The sequence below is a fragment of the Callorhinus ursinus genome, unplaced genomic scaffold, assembly GCF_003265705.2.
Source record: "Callorhinus ursinus isolate GAN/ISIS: 27379988/994484 unplaced genomic scaffold, GSC_fseal_2.0 scaffold39, whole genome shotgun sequence".
Classification (NCBI taxonomy): Eukaryota; Metazoa; Chordata; class Mammalia; order Carnivora; family Otariidae; genus Callorhinus; species Callorhinus ursinus.
Window position 1 is genome coordinate 4,582,401 of NW_027397101.1, and position 15,417 is coordinate 4,597,817.

A 15,417-nucleotide genomic window follows, 5' to 3' on the forward strand; every position below is an offset into this window, starting at 1 on the left:
GGAGGAGGTCGGGTTGGGGAGCTCCTTCCTGCTATCCCAGAGTCTGAAATGGGAGGGAGGAAGAAGCACAGAAATGGAGGCATCATTCCCCCTTCAATAAAATATTCTTCAAGACAAGATTATCTGTATTGCTTGCAACATTATTCTTAAAGAAACAGGTTTAATGAAATGGAAATGTAATAAGAAATAACCCTGCTTGATTTGTTAATTTCCCACACTACGGACTTTCCTACTCACCATTCCACGGCCCCTCCTTGCTCGTACCATGCCACATCCTTGCCACATCTGTGCTCAAATCCTGGGTTTTGTAGGGAGCAATAAAGAAATGTGTAAATGACCTGTAACCTCTCATCCTCTGTCTGCAGTGGGCAGTTTGCAGTCGTGAAGAAATGCCGGGAGAAAAGCACTGGTCTACAGTATGCCGCCAAGTTTATCAAGAAAAGGAGGACGAAATCCAGCCGGCGGGGCGTGAGCCGCGAGGACATCGAGCGGGAGGTCAGCATCCTGAAGGAGATCCAGCACCCCAACGTCATCACCCTACATGAGGTTTACGAGAACAAGACGGATGTCATCCTGATCTTAGAACTGTGAGTGCTGTCCGTGTGGCTGTGGTGGGGCCGGGGAGGCACGGGGTGGGGGGTTCAGGGCCATTGAGGTCAGCCCACGGCTGCCCTGTGGCGGGACAGGAATTAACTCTGCTTTGCCAAATCCGAGAACAGCCACGTGCTGCCTGCCCAAGACCCATCTGAGGTTCTCTAGAATGATGCTGAAGAGCGGCTTCCATGAATGTAGTGCCACCCGACTTGCAAGAGGGTCCCCAAATCTTGGGGCTCCTCTTCCTTTGTCATGACGTCATCTGATTCCTGAGCTGTCTGGTCAACTTTAAGCTTATGTTCTTTTTCTTCTCTCGCTGTTCCTCTGCCTTCCCTCGGTTTTTCTACTTCTCTTCCTCCTGCCTCCATGTTAACGCCCCACCTCCATTCTCAGCTGTTGGAATTGTCAACTCTAATTACATGAGAGCGTAAAATTGAACCAGCATCACTCAGAGGTGAATAGGACTTGTTTTTAAAGCCGTTCGCTTATTTTCTTGGGCAGGCCCTGCCTGTCGGATGTGGTTATGGGCAACGGACTGTAGCGTGTTGTTCTGTGATGCGTCTCTCTGTCCCCAGGCCCCTGTCTGAGCATCCCACCCCTCGCAAAGAAGCCGGCTGGCGGGGAGGAGAGGAAGCTCCCCAGGAGCACCTGGCTGGGGCTGCCTCTGGGCTGTGGGGATGGAGGGGAGGCATCAGGGCCTTGAGGGCAGGAACCACGGATGGAGCAGAAGAAGCCAGGGTGACACACCAGTCCTGGGTGGTTCTTAAGCATTGATAGGCCCTGCTTGTTTCCTGGGGCCTCCAGAATTCAGATCTGCTCTTCTGCCAGCCAAACAGCTCCCTGTGTTTGCAGATCTCTTAGGGTTAGGAGATGATTTTTGAGACCAGATGGGATGGAAGGAAGTAAAGGGAGCTTTATGGAGGGCCCAGCCTAGCCCCAGGGGCCCCACACTGCAGGCACTCTGGGCTTTGCCCTCACAGGGGCCTGAGGGTGCCCACAGCTTCTTGTCTCTCATGGGGATGTGGGTACTTTTTTTATGGGTCTGAGCAGCAACTTGCTTAATTATAAATTGGGGTTATGGTAACTACCCCCGCAGGGTCTGGGAGGAAATAAGTGACTTGAGAACTGGACGATACCTAGCACAGTGTCTGATTCGTGGACATCTTTCCTTCCTCCCTTTAAACCAGAAGGTTCTCAACCTCTGCCCTAGAGACATTGGGGCTGGATAATTCTTTGTTCAGGGGCCATCCTGTGCCTTGTGTGATAATTTAGCAGCATCTCTGGCTTCTACCCCTAGATGCTGGTGGCACCCTTCCCACGGGCTGTGACAACTAAAACTGTCTCCAGACAAGGCCACGTGTCCTCTGGGGGCAGAACACCCCCTTCTCCCCATTGAGAACCCCTGCTTTCAGGAAGAGCCGGGCTTTAAGAGCACAGGGGATTAAGGGGCTTGCTGGGGTACAGCCAAGGAAAGAGATGTGTCACAGTGTAATCCTTGCTTTTTGTGGCGACTTGCAAACCAGACAGAACCAAGATCAAAATCCAGGCCAATCCTTTACTGTCCATAAGCCTGCATTTCCTGTCTTAAGGCTGTTGTAAGAGGCTAATGAATACAAAATTCCTGGGGAAGAAATGTTACAGATCACAGCTGTTTTGCCTTTTCAGAGAATTATTAGGTTGTGCCCAGTGACTCAGGAATGTCGCTTATCCTCATTATACCCCGATCTGTAGGGTGACGCCTGTGCCTTCCTGCCCTTCTGGCTCCCCCTTGCCTGGGCATGTTCAGGACTCAGCTGCTGATGCCTGACCCCATACCATAGACATTTCCCCTTAGGTCCATTTATCCTGTGCGTCAATTGGGTGACATACAACTATTTTTTTATCCACTTGATTTTTACAATTTTTTAAAATATGTAGTTAATCTGATGCTGGAGGAGGGGTGTGCAAGTCTCAGGACGTTAACACACGTTTAAACCAGGATTCAGAATAGTCCCATCCCCTCCCCCCAGCTCCCTTGTCTCGTTGCTTTATAGTCACACACACCTTCGGCCCCCTACCTCCTCGCAACCGCTAAGTTCTTCTGTCTTCTCAAAAATGTCCTATAAATAGAATGATACAATATTCAGCCTTTTGAGACTGGCTTCTTTCACTCAGCATATTACTTTTGAGATTCATACATGTGTGTTTCGCTCCTTTTTATTGCTGAGTGGGATCCTGCTACATGGATTTGTGTTTGTCCACTTACCCCCAAAGGACATTTTGAGTTGTTTCTAGTATTTGGTGATCATGAATAAAGCTGCTATAAACATTCACTTACAGGCTTTTGTTCGATCTCGAGTTCTGATTTCTTTTTTTTTTTTTTTTGAGAGGGAGAGAGAATCTGAAACAAAGTCCCCACCAAGTGCAGAGCCCAACACGGGGCTCGATCCCACAACCCTGAGATCATGACCTGAGCCAAAACCCAAGAGTCAGAGGCTGAGCCAACGGAGCCACCCAGGAGCCCCAAGTTTTCATTTATTTTAGATGAATACCCATGAGTGTGTAACTGCATGTGTAATTTTATGAGAAACTGTTGAGCGGTTTCCTGAAGCGGCCGCACAGGATAGCGGTCCCTCCAGCAAAGGCTGGGAGGTCCAGGTGCCCCACCAGCACTTGGAAGTGTCGGTATTTGACAGGGTCAGCACTAGAACTGTAGCTGTTCTGGGAGATGCAGAGTGGTATGCAGCCTTCATCGTGCATTGCGTGGTGACCTTGATTAAAGGTTGAGGGAGCCCACCGAGAATGGCCTTTAGATGGAAGGAACAAGAGAGACCCGAGAAGATGTCCCTTCCCCATGGGGTCAGCCACATCTTTCTCCTCCGTGAGTATTTGCCCTTCACAGCTTCCAGCACCCCTTGAGCTGATTGTCCCTGTCTTGTCAACCACCGGGCATGTGGGGAGTTGTGATGGTGACGTTTATGTGTCAATGGGGGTGTCCAGACGTTCGATCCAACATTATTCCAGGTTGTGTTTGTGAGGGTGTTTCTGAATGAGATTAACGTTTGAATCAGACTGAATAAAACAGATCACCTTCCCCAGGGTGGGTGGGCCTCATCCAATCAGTTGAGGGCCCCAGTAGAATAAAATGGAACCTTACCCCTAATAAGAGGGATTTCCTCTTACCAGATGGCCTTGGAGTCTAGGACGTTGGCTTTTTCCTGCCTTAGGACTGCACTGAACCATCAGCTCTCCTGGGTCTCTAGCCAGGTTCAGCCCACTCACCCTGCAGATCTGGAGACTTGTCAGCCTCTATGATTATGTGAGCCAGTTCCTTAGAATGAATCCCTGCTCTCTCCACATATGTACACGTACCTCCTATTGGTTCTGTTTCTCTGGAGACCCCTGACTGATACAGTCAGAGGGAAAGTATATCCTTGTTTAGACATCACAAGCCTGTCCCATTGGTGTATAATTACTTTGCCATGAAAAGGTGTTTTAATTTTTTTTATTAACATAATGTATTATTTGTTTCAGGGGTATAGGTCTGTGATTCATCAGTCTTAAACAATTCACAGCGCTCACCGTAGCACATACCCTCCCCAGTGTCCATCACCAGCCACCCCCTCCCTCCCACCCCCTCCCCTCCAGCAACCCTCAGTTTGTTTCCTGAGATTAAGAGTCTCTTACAGTTTGTCTCCCTCTCTGGTTTCGTCTTGTTTCATTTTTCCCTCCCTTCCCCTATGATCCTCTGTCTTGTTTCTCGAATTCCTCATATCAGTGAGATCATATACTTGTCTTTCTCTGATTGACTTATTTCGCTTAGCATAATACCCTCTAGTTCCATCCACGTCGTTGCAAATGGCAAGATTTCATTTTTTTGATGGCTGCATAATATTCCATAATAGCCAAACTATGGGAAGAACCTAGATGTCCATCAACAGATGCATGGATAAAGAAGATGTGGTATATGTATACAGAGGTGTTTTAATTTTTAATAGACAATTGAAAATATTAGGTCTGCCTGGGAGAGATAGTCATCTTCATCTTGGAAGAAATTATTGTTCGAAGTTCTGTTAGCTTTAAGGGAAGATTAGTCACCAGTGACACATTCCATCTCTTCTTTTCTTTCTTAAGAATGCTGAGGCAGGGACGCCTGGGTGGCTCAGTTGGTTAAGCTTCTTTCTGCCTTCGGCTCAGGTGATGATTCCAGGGTCCTGGGATCGAGTCCCACATCAGGCTCCTTGTTCAGCAGGGAGCTTGCTTCTCCCTCTGCCTGCTGCTCCCCCTCATGTTCTCTCTCTCTCTGATAAATAAACAAATAAATCTTTTTTTAAGAAAAGAATGCTGAGGCATAGTGGTGGTTCAGGAGAGATTCAAATGTATGAATTTGTGAGAAAATAACCCTATGATGGTATAGTGGCCACTTGTCTGAATCCCTGGGTTCAGTAATCTTTCAGTGGATATACTTGTCTGATTTATTGCTTTGGGATGAACTCCCTGGTAAGTAGAGCTTCCTTCAGGCTTTCTGATGAAACGTGTTCCCTTCCTTGAAAATTTGTGCCTGACTCCCACTTATATGTGTGAGCTGCCACCGACAGACTCCAGGCCCAGCCTTAGAGCTGAGGTGAAGACCCCCCAAGCCACCACTCTGTTCCCTTTTTCACCAACTGCCTCCCATGACCTGGGCGGGCTACGGAAATGGCGTCTTCTCTGTCCTTTGAAGAAACTACCTGGTGTCTGTGTCAAAGGCAAAGTTATCAAATCCTAGTCTAGGATCTGCCCTTTAAGAATTTTGTAAGCCTTGAAAGTAGCTTTAAAGAATGAAGTCCCCCACCCCGCAAACCTGTTCTACTGGGAAAGAATCGTTTCTTTCCCAGCTGATCTGCTGTTGCAGCTCACCACAGCATGCACACAGAGGAGGCATACGTGATGTCTGATCACGATTTCATGTCTTCCCCGTCCCACTGTTCCCTCATGAAGCCATGCCAATCCGGAACTCTCCTCTGACTCTGCTGTCACTCACCTGCGCATTGTCCCATGGGCAAGCCACGACAAAACTTTGAGGTCATTAACTTGACTCATTTCATAACCTGTTACCTCGTAGAAAGTGAAGGTAAGCTCTCAGAACTTAAAGTCAGTGCTAATCAGAGCCACCAGCTTCTAGAATTCCATTCTTGAAACTTGCTGCTTAGAAATAACTATGTATTTTAGGCTGTAGATAGTGATGCATTTTTCTCTCTAACTCTCCTCTGTCCAGACATGGTTCAAGCCCAACAGCCGCAGGGGTCAGAGAGGTGATGTAAGTGAGCAGGTGTGGTCTGCATGAAGCCCTCAGGGTTGGGGAGGCATCGGGGAGCGGTGGGGACTGGGGCTTAGCTGGAATCCCGATGGCCCACATCAGACCAATCAGTTGATTGCTGCCATGTGCAAATTTGGATCTAGTGTTGCCAAATCTTGTAATTTTTTCCAAGAAAAGTCTGTAATCTAGGCTTTCAACATTGGCAGTTCATAGTATTCATAAACAGAAAAAAATAAAACCTATCTGAAGGCCATACCTGCAGAGACCTGAGACTCCAGTCTGTTTTATTATAGCAGTAAGTATTAGTTGATGACTGCTGTGGGAGAAGCAGTGTGTGATAAATACAGTTGCAGACAGCCCAGAAGGGCAAGATGCACACTTAGCATGGAAAGTGATTTTTTTTAATGTATAGTATGGTTTAACACAGTGGTTCTCAAACTTCAGCATGCATCAGAATCTCCTGGAAGGCTTATGAAAGTGGACATTACTTGGCTGTACTTCCGGAGTTTCTTATTTGGTGGGTCTGAGTGGCACCCAAGAATTGGCATTTTAAACAAATTCCACAGATGCTGCTGCTGATGGTGGTCTGGTGATCGTCTTCTGAGAAGCTGTTATGGTTGACTTGTGGCCCTCCCGGCAAGATATGTTGAAATCCTAACTCCCAGGACCTCAAAATGTGACCTTATTTGGAAACGGGATCTGTGCAGATGGGTTTCGTTAAGATGAGGTTGTTTTGGAGTGAGGCGGGCCCCTAATCCACTCTGGCTGGTGCCATCATAAGGAGGAGGCCGTGTGAAGATGGGGGATTGGAATGATGTGTCGTCTGTAAGCTACAAGGAGAGAGGCATGGTGCAGCTTCTCCCTCAGAGCCTTCAGGAGGAACCAAGACCACCCGCACCTTGACTATGGACTTCAGCACCTCTGTGAGGCAGTCAGTGTTTGTTGTTTTAAACCACTCGATATGTGTACTTTGTTAAGGCAGCCCTGGCAAACTAATACACAAGTGCTAGTTGAATAGAAAACTGTACTTCCTAGACTGGGAGCCCACTCACATGCTAGTCTAAAGTTCTGTAAACAAGTCAGAACTGGAACAAAATACCTGATTACGGCAGCTCCGCCGCAACTGAGCCACGATGTGATGCGTAAATCTTACTCTCTGCTGAAGGCCTGGGCAGAAGAGGTGGCAAGGTCTTAACTGAAGGCAGGAGCAGACATGACGCCATCCCCCCCTGCTTTGGGATAGTCATCTCTTTAGCTTTGAATCACCTATCTGAAAGTTATCATGTGAAGATTTATGAAGTAAAAATGTTCTCATTGCCATGTAAATAGTGACACGGTGGGATGTGACAGGGAAATCAAACCTCTTTGGGTTTTCCAGTCTTACATTTTTCTCCTTATTTGTTCTGCTTGGAACTTAGAGCAGATCCTGAAATCGGAGTAGCCCTTTTCTTTGCTTGTGCACTCACTTGCTCTCTCTTTTTGTGATAGGAAATTCAGTTTAATTAGTATACTGTGGTTGTAGCCAAGCGCAGGGCATGGAATGACTAAGGCATTCTGTTATTAATATTTTTTCAATTTAGAAATGTAAATTTTATTTACTTATTTTCTTACTATGGTAAAAAACACATGAAATTGACCCTCTGAACCACTTTTTGGTGTACAGTGTGTTGTTTGCACACTGTTGTACAGTAGACCTCCAGAACCTTTTCATCTTTCAAAACTGAAAGTCTATGCCTTTGGAATAACAACTCCCCTTAGGAGCTTACTTTTTGACTCTGGCCAGGTTAATAATTGCTGGGATTCAGTTTGCTCATTGCAAACAACCACTGAGTTATATTCAAACATTTGTGCAATCTTAGGTCACTTTAGTCAGGATCATTGTTAGAAGTTGCCTCCCTCTCTCTTTCATAGCCAAGGCGAGATGAATTTTTCCATCATGTATCAGCACGGTGTCTGTGGGGATGAATTCATGCCACACTGATGTTAGAGGGTCTAGAATCACAAGAGCTTTTCAAGGAGAAAATGCAGTGATTGGAGTGATGGTCTTGAGCTACCTGAAACGGGGCAACGTTGTGTGAAGCAGAATGCAGTTGTAGGGACATGTGTGATGCTGGTAAGTGAGGTGTCTCTGATGCTGGGGGGCCTACAAGCCCCCCACCCAACCCACACCCCCACCCCTGCTCTTGGCTCCACTCCTCTGCGGGTCCTCACAAGACACAAAAGTACACTCAGATTTCTTCAGTGCTTTTTTTTTTTTTTTCCCTTTTCCCCCTGGCTACCTTTGTTCCCTCTTCTCTGAGCTCATGCCAGCTCTTTTGACTTTTTGAACTTTTGGTTTTATTTAGAGAGGTAATTTCGAGAACTGTGCTGGGTTGCACTTTTGGCACCTTGCTCCTCAGATATCTGCTGTTAGGCAAGAGCAGAGAACCAAAGTGCATTTGGCGGCAGCCTTACCTTTCACGACAGAACGAAATCACATAAAATAGGTTCTCTTCCATTCTGGCGCTCTCTCCAGAAACAAAACCCTGTACATACATCTCCCCCCACACTCTCACTTCTTGCCAGCGCCGTTGAAAAGTGTTCCCTTAGTGTTTATTCAGTGGGCATTTTCGCTCATGTAAGTGGGGTATTTGGTTGCTGGAAGGTCTTAGAAAATTTGGGAAAATGGAAATTATAAAAACTACATGTGGCATCTGAGCTCAAAGATGTGTTGGGTTTTTTTTTTTTTAATCACATATTCGTTGTCTGAGTATCTGGCTTGGTGTTCTCTGTGCTGTATACGTGAGTTAATCGGTATTTGCAATCTTTGCTTACCTCCAAGAAAGACCTGTGGCCGCTGAGGTCTGGTAGATGGGTAGCACCACGGCCTGCCAGCCAGAATAACGGACGTCCGTAGCCCCACTGATGGGCTGGCTCTTCGTGGACCCCTCCCCAGGGACCACAGACTACTTTATGACACTCTGGGGTAATCCACATCCCCGGGAACGGTTCGCCCTTCCTCTTGGAAGCCCATGGCGTGAAATCTTCTTATTCTTCCTGCCTTGGTCACCCCCTCCCCTAACCAACACTTCGAGAGGATGTAACAGAGGGGAATTCTGTGGGATTGTGGCTTAACTGGCCCCTCAGACATTCTGACCTCCTCTCTTGTCCTGTTCCGTCTTCCTGCGGGCCCGGTTTCTTCTCTGTGTGGCTTGGGCCATCCCAGGGACGGGTCACAGGCTCCCTGGTCCTGCTTGGTTTTCTCTCTGCATCCAGAGCCCAGGTCCCTCCCAGGCCAAGGGCTGCCATTTCGGTGCTCCAGGCTCAGCCCAAACCTTGCACCTGGATTTCCTCCATGCTAGTCGTATGGCATCCACTGTGCTCAGAATTCTGGGATGGTGGTTGGGTTCAGCTTGGAGACAGTAGCCTGGGGGGACTCATCTCCAAAAGGGAGAGCACCCCGACTCCAGGACCTGGGTGGCAGTGTCTACGGCAGGCAGTAGCAACTGCTCCCGATCATCCTTGAGCCTCTTAGAGCCTCCTTTCTGTCTCATGTCATTGCAAAATGTTGCTTAAAAACAAAGGGAAATACTTCTAAAACAACTTGGTATTTGCTTTTTTTCTCCTAATTTATATTTCTAAGTAACCGAATATTATCTGACCTTCTCATGTTTAGTGGCTCCTTTTCTTTCCATGAATGGGACTTGTTTTTAATGCAGTCAGAGTCACTATAACTGCAGATGAGGGGCTGCAGGGCTGCGGGGGCGTGGTGGTCGGTATTTGCACGTGCCATCCTCAGATGCCAGTTTCATCTGCCATCTGTGAACCAATGCAGTTCCCACGCATGGCCACCGTGTGACCCAAATGTTGCTGTGTGGACAAAGTTAGACGTGAGACATGGGCTTCCGGACCTGGGCTTCCCTTGGTGACAGAGCTGTCCGTGGCTTTTTTCACCCAATATTCGGATGGGGAAATTCAAGTCGAACTGATTGTTTCAGAAACATAGGGTAGAACGTTCACTTCTTCTACGGTCCTTCCAGTTTGGTGTGGATCTTCACCAACTGTCTGGAGAAAGAGGATGTAGGTGAAGGACGAGAGAGGCTTTTCTTGGAGAAGAGAGGGAAGCTGAGCTTCACTTGACTCTTTGGGTCAGCCGCTGTGGGGCCCCTGCCTGGTCGTACCTTATTCAATCCTTGGTTGCAGCCCCAGATTATCGTCACCAGCCTGCAGATTCAGGAAGCTGGGTTGTTTCTGTCCAGATCCAGGAGTGGGGGATTCTGATTCTCAGACAATAGCTTTTTGGGGAGGAAATTTTTTTGTCTGGGTCCTAAAATTCTGCCAAGCCCCTATAGGACTTAGCCTATAAGGCCCACTGCCCATCTTTTAAATGCTGTCATCTTTGGAGGTGGTGGGGGCGGTGAAGGACATAGAGAAGATCCCCTTGGAGCACTGAGGGCTCTCCAAGCCTGCCCCACTCACTCTCCTCCTCATCTAGAGCTAGGCCAGTCACCTTGACCGTTACCCCCAGGGCAGTGATTTTCAACTTTCAGTGGATCTAGAGCTGTATTTGCTCCTCGCAATTTCCAAGCAGTGACGTTGTAGCTTTTGGCCACTAACTTGGACTTGGAGGACTTTTCTGTTTCTCCAGCGCTGCTTCTCCAGCAGCCATGTTGTTCTTGCCCCTCATTTCTTAGCATTTCCATGATGCTGGGAAAAGGCAGAACATGTTCTAGTGTAGCTATGGGAATAATGGAAGTCCAGGAAGCCGGATGGCTTTGTGGCAGTTTTGGTATTAATAGCTGCGTGTGTATATTTGTCCCACTCGATATGTTTCTTTGAGGGCAAGACCGTGGCCGCCTCTGGCACACAACAGCACTTAGGACTGTGGTCCAATAAATGTGTGAGAGTCCAAATAGAGCAAGAAGAACATCATGATGTAAGGCAAGGGTCATGGGTGTCTCAAGAGCCAGTTGACCCCTGATATAGATGTTTTTATTCTTGAGTTGCTGATCTACTTGCTTGGGCTTCAGGAAACCTACTGTTGACTAAGTCTTCAAGAGGGTAAGGAATAAATCCTGGACTACAATAGCCAAAAAGTAGAAACAACCCAATGTCTTTCAACCGATGAATGGATAAACAAAGTATGGTCTATCCATACAATGGACTCTTATGAGGCCATAAAAAAGAATAAGGTACAAATACTCACTACAACATCGATGAACCTTGGAAATGTTATGCTAAGTGAAAGAAGCCAGTCTCAGAAGACCATATATCATATGACTGGATTTATATGAAATGTCCAGAATAGGCCAATTTGTAGAGACCCAAAATAAATTAGTGGTTAACAAGGGCAGACAGGGTAGTGGTGACGGGGAATGGGAGTGGCTACTAATGGGCACAAGGTTTCTTTTGAGATGGTGAAAATGTTCTAAAATTAGATGGTGGTGATAGTTGCACAACTCTGTTAATACACTAAAAACCACTGAACTGTACACTTGAAGAGAGTCAGTTGTATGGTGAGTTTTATCTCAATAAAACTTTAGAAGAGGGCGCCTGGGTGGCTCAGTTGGTTAAGCGACTGCCTTTGGCTCAGGTCATGATCCTGGAGTCCCGGGATCGAGTCCCGCATCGGGCTCCCTGCTCAGCAGGGAGTCTGCTTCTCCCTCTGACCCTCCCCCCTCTCATGTGCTCTCTCTCTCTCTCTCATTCTCGCTCTCTCAAATAAATAAATAAAATCTTAAAAAAAAAAAAAAAACTTTAGAAGACATCTCTGATGGCTCCCTACTTCCCATAGAATGAGGCCATGATCCATAGAATGGTGTAGGATGTTTAAATCCATGTCCAGCCTCCTCCTTATATCCAACCATTTCTCCTCCACGCCTTTCACCTCTGCCCCTGATTCTCAACCCACAGAGAAGCTCTTGCCTTTACTAGATTATTCCATGTTCTTACCCCCAACCCATTGTTTATGTTTCACCTCTGCCTGACATCCCAAACCTTGCCCACCTGGAGAACTCCTTCTCATCTCTCAAAGCCCAGCTCACACATTATCCTCTCTCTCTTTGGCTTACCCACCTGCCTGAGTTAGATTTAATTGTTTCCTTAATGTGTGTTTTCATCACCTTTTAGAAGTATGTTGATTATAACACTTACCGTACTCTATTTTAAATGTCTACGTGTATTTCTCCTGCAGGGGACTGTGAGCTCTTCAGGGGCTATGCCAGCATTTTACTTATTTGTCTCTCCGCCTCTGTCTCACCTCTCTCTGGAGGAGGGCGTGAATACTCGCACACAGTCCATGCCCGGTAAAAGTGGTTGAAGTTGGATTTAGTCAAGGAGGCCAACCGGGAAATCCTGATGAACAGCAATGAGGGGTAGAGTAAAGAGAGTGGGAATGACAAGAGGGAACGAAGCTGCAAGTTCTGCATCATTCGTGATCTGCTGAAAGTAGCCTCTCTCCTGAGAACAGAACAGTTTGTCGTGCTACCTGATTACCATGTTGGGCCTGAGAGCTCTGGGCCATCTGTGTGAGCGGGGTGCCTGCGATGAAGAAGGAGTAGACGGGAAGGATAGCTGGAGGGATTCTGAGGGACAGGAACGGAGAACCTACTATGTGCCTGGCATCATGATGCTGGATGTCAGATTGTCACTGGCATCTAGTATAATGACCATCACATGGCAGGGACTCAATCAACATCTATGCAAAAGGAAAAGAAAAAAAAAAAAGAAGAGAAGAGGAGGCGAGCTCATCAGACGATCAGAAGTCACCTTTGCCCAGCGTAGCATTCCTTATAGAGCCGACCTTGCTCAAACCCTGGTATGGTCCCAGGCTGATTATGCCGTTGAAAAAGAGATGCAGATCTCAGCTCCATCTTTCTTAGAGGCCTCAGGTGGGGGTGGCTCTCTGCTCTCTGCCTCCTCTTCCAAGAGAGCGGGGTTCCAGGCTCCCCCCTCCGCCAAGGTGTTCAGCAGGAGGCACTCACCTCCGTGCCTGGCTTCTGCCAGTGGCTAGAATCTTTAGTGCTCCTGGAGGGAAACTGAGGCAGGAGGTGGTCTGATAACTTCTCTACCTGCTGAGCGAATGTCCTCTCTTTCACCTTTCCCACCTCTTCCTCTTCCAACTCTGCCTCCTCCTCCTCAAAGCCGTCCTCGGGCGCAAGGGAAGGACCACTCTGCTTTAAGCCCATTTTCAATCACAGCTTTCCGTGTCTTGGGAGGTGGCTCAAGAACCCCTGATCTGATGGGCCAGTGGTCTGTCATCCTGGGGTTTCCACATCGTTAACAACAATCAGCAGCTTTCGTTTGAGGCCTTTGGGCTGGATTGTCAGAGAGGATAAACCCAGTCCAGGAGTGGGAGGAGCGCTGGGTCCCTGTGCTTCCATAGGTAATAGCCATCCCTTGTTTTCAACTAGATGGGACTGATTGATTTTGGAATAAGCCTCCATCTATGGCTGTACCGGCTTGGTGGACTTCCCACTGGCCTTTTGTTCCAGCACCTGTTACAGTGACCAGGCTTAAGAGATGTCTGACTGCCCCCACTTTTCCATTTGCCCCCACTTTGATTGGCCTCATTATGTCTCTGGGTCTCCAAAGCTTGGATTGAAGCCATTTAAGTAAAAAGAGGATGGGTATAGGCTGTTGAGTTGATTTCCCTTTATGCAAGCAATCTGTGTGGACCAATTGGAAGTGGAACTGGTTTCTCCCTCAGCCTTTCATCTCCCACCCACATCCCCAGCGTCTTGCCCATGACAGTGCTTCTCATCCCTTGTCATGTCATGCCAGTGTGCATTGCACGTGGTCATTTGTTCAGAGCATGGGGCGGGGGTGGATAGACAGCTGAGGCTCTTTGTGTCTGGAGATGGCCACCCTGAAGGTCCAGCCAGGCACCTCTGGGCTCTAGCCAGCCCCCCGAGGGTCGGGGCCCCTGCACCTCTGCACGCTTGTGCCCTATTTGTGGTACCTAGGTCGGCAGGCTCGGCCATTGAACTCTGGGACACCATACCAGAAGGCCACGTGTGGCCTGTCTCCTGGGCTCCCTGCCTGCACCAGCCCAGCCAGGGATTCCTCCCTCCCTGAGGCCAAGTGTGCCCAGCATTCCTGCATCTCCTGGCCACCGTAAACGTCCCAAGGACGGGACCGTCTTTACAGTCAGCCTTGTGCGTATCACCTTCATTGTTAGTGTGGCATTTCCCGAATGTTCTCCAGAATCCACATCTCTCCTGAAATGTAGGGCCCGTGACTGTCTGAGGTCCTCAGGATGTTGGCCAGTGGGGGATAGGCCTTGTGCTTGAGTTTCTAAGTCCACACTGCATTTCTTGCACTTGTGTTAAGGGTCTACTCTGACCCTGCACCCCCTCTCTGGCATGCCAGCATCTGTTTTCTCCTGTCTGAATTTGCTTGTAATTGCACCTGGCGTGGACACTGCTGACTCTCCCGCTCTACCCTCCCTTTCTTCTTCCCCACCACCCCCATCAGAACGGAGGCCTGGGTGGCTCCTCATCGCTCAAACCCAGAAACCTGAGATTCTGCAAGCGTCCACACCGCTCCCAACACGGTCCTTTCTTGCACATTATTACCTCTCTTCAAGGGCATCCTTTGCTTTCATGGAATTATTTGGGAAGCACACTGAGCCCTTTTCTACAAAGGTTTTCACGCCTGTGGTCTTCCAATTCTCTCTTCCTTCCCTTCCTTAACTGATGGACTCCATTGTTTTTGTTTGTTTCTAGAAGTTTTCTGGAAGCTGTAAACTGGTTTTATCACTTTGGCATATCTGTATGCTCCCTCATCTATCCGTTCCTCTTTCCCATGTCGCTTCTCTCTCTATTCAGTATGGAAACAAAACTGCAAGTAGGGAATGAGAAAACAAGCAAGTGCTCAGAGTTGGGGGAGTGGGGAGGGAGCTGTGGCACACGGTAATTCACCATAGGAGTGATGACCACCTACATGAGATATCCTGTAGGTGTGACATGTCACCCCATTGCCCAATCACCCAAAAAACAACCATCAGCATTTTCTTCTCCAGAGAGTTCACTCTAATCAACCACGTCTCCGGACCAACAGCTTGTTTTCACGAGTTGCAATCATTTTGATCTAGTCAGTGGGCAGAGGGCAAGTCGATCCTGTTCCCTGAAAGAGGAAGAGAAACAAAATTGTTTTTGGTTTGTTGGCTTATTTTATAAATGCCTCATTATATTCCTCATAAAAATTCTTCAATTAAAAAAAGTGGTTTTTTTTGGGGGGGGTTGTTTTGTTTTTTTTTAGTACCTTGTCTAGCTGAAAACCACAGCCTCCTGTTTGAAAATCTGCCTCAGCACACTCTGGCTCCATTATTCCGGCCTTGAATCTGAGCATGCTGTCATTTAAGCGAGGGGTGGATAATCCTGTCAGGGAAGCACTCCGACTGGAGCACAGTTGCTCATTCGGCTGTGGCCACAGCCCCCAGCACCTTCTTCACAGCTGGGAAATGCAGTCTGCTCCTGCCTGCTGGTATTGATAAATCCTGATGCATTTTTTCGTTACCAACGCAGCATTCTCCTTCTGTCTCGGGTACTAAAAAAAATAGTCCT

The 15,417-nt window shown here is 47.8% G+C and overlaps 1 protein-coding gene across 6 annotated transcripts in view; it reads left to right on the forward strand.

The window, feature by feature from the left end:
- Window positions 1-15,417, forward strand: part of DAPK1 (death associated protein kinase 1) — a 178,820-nt gene that overhangs the window by 94,577 nt on the left and 68,826 nt on the right. For all 6 annotated transcript variants that reach the window (XM_025851609.2, XM_025851607.2, XM_025851606.2 and 3 more), the window contains exon 3: window positions 366-587. In XM_025851609.2, coding sequence (XP_025707394.2) covers window positions 366-587 — 222 coding nt within the window. The remainder of the gene's footprint in view (window positions 1-365; window positions 588-15,417) is intronic.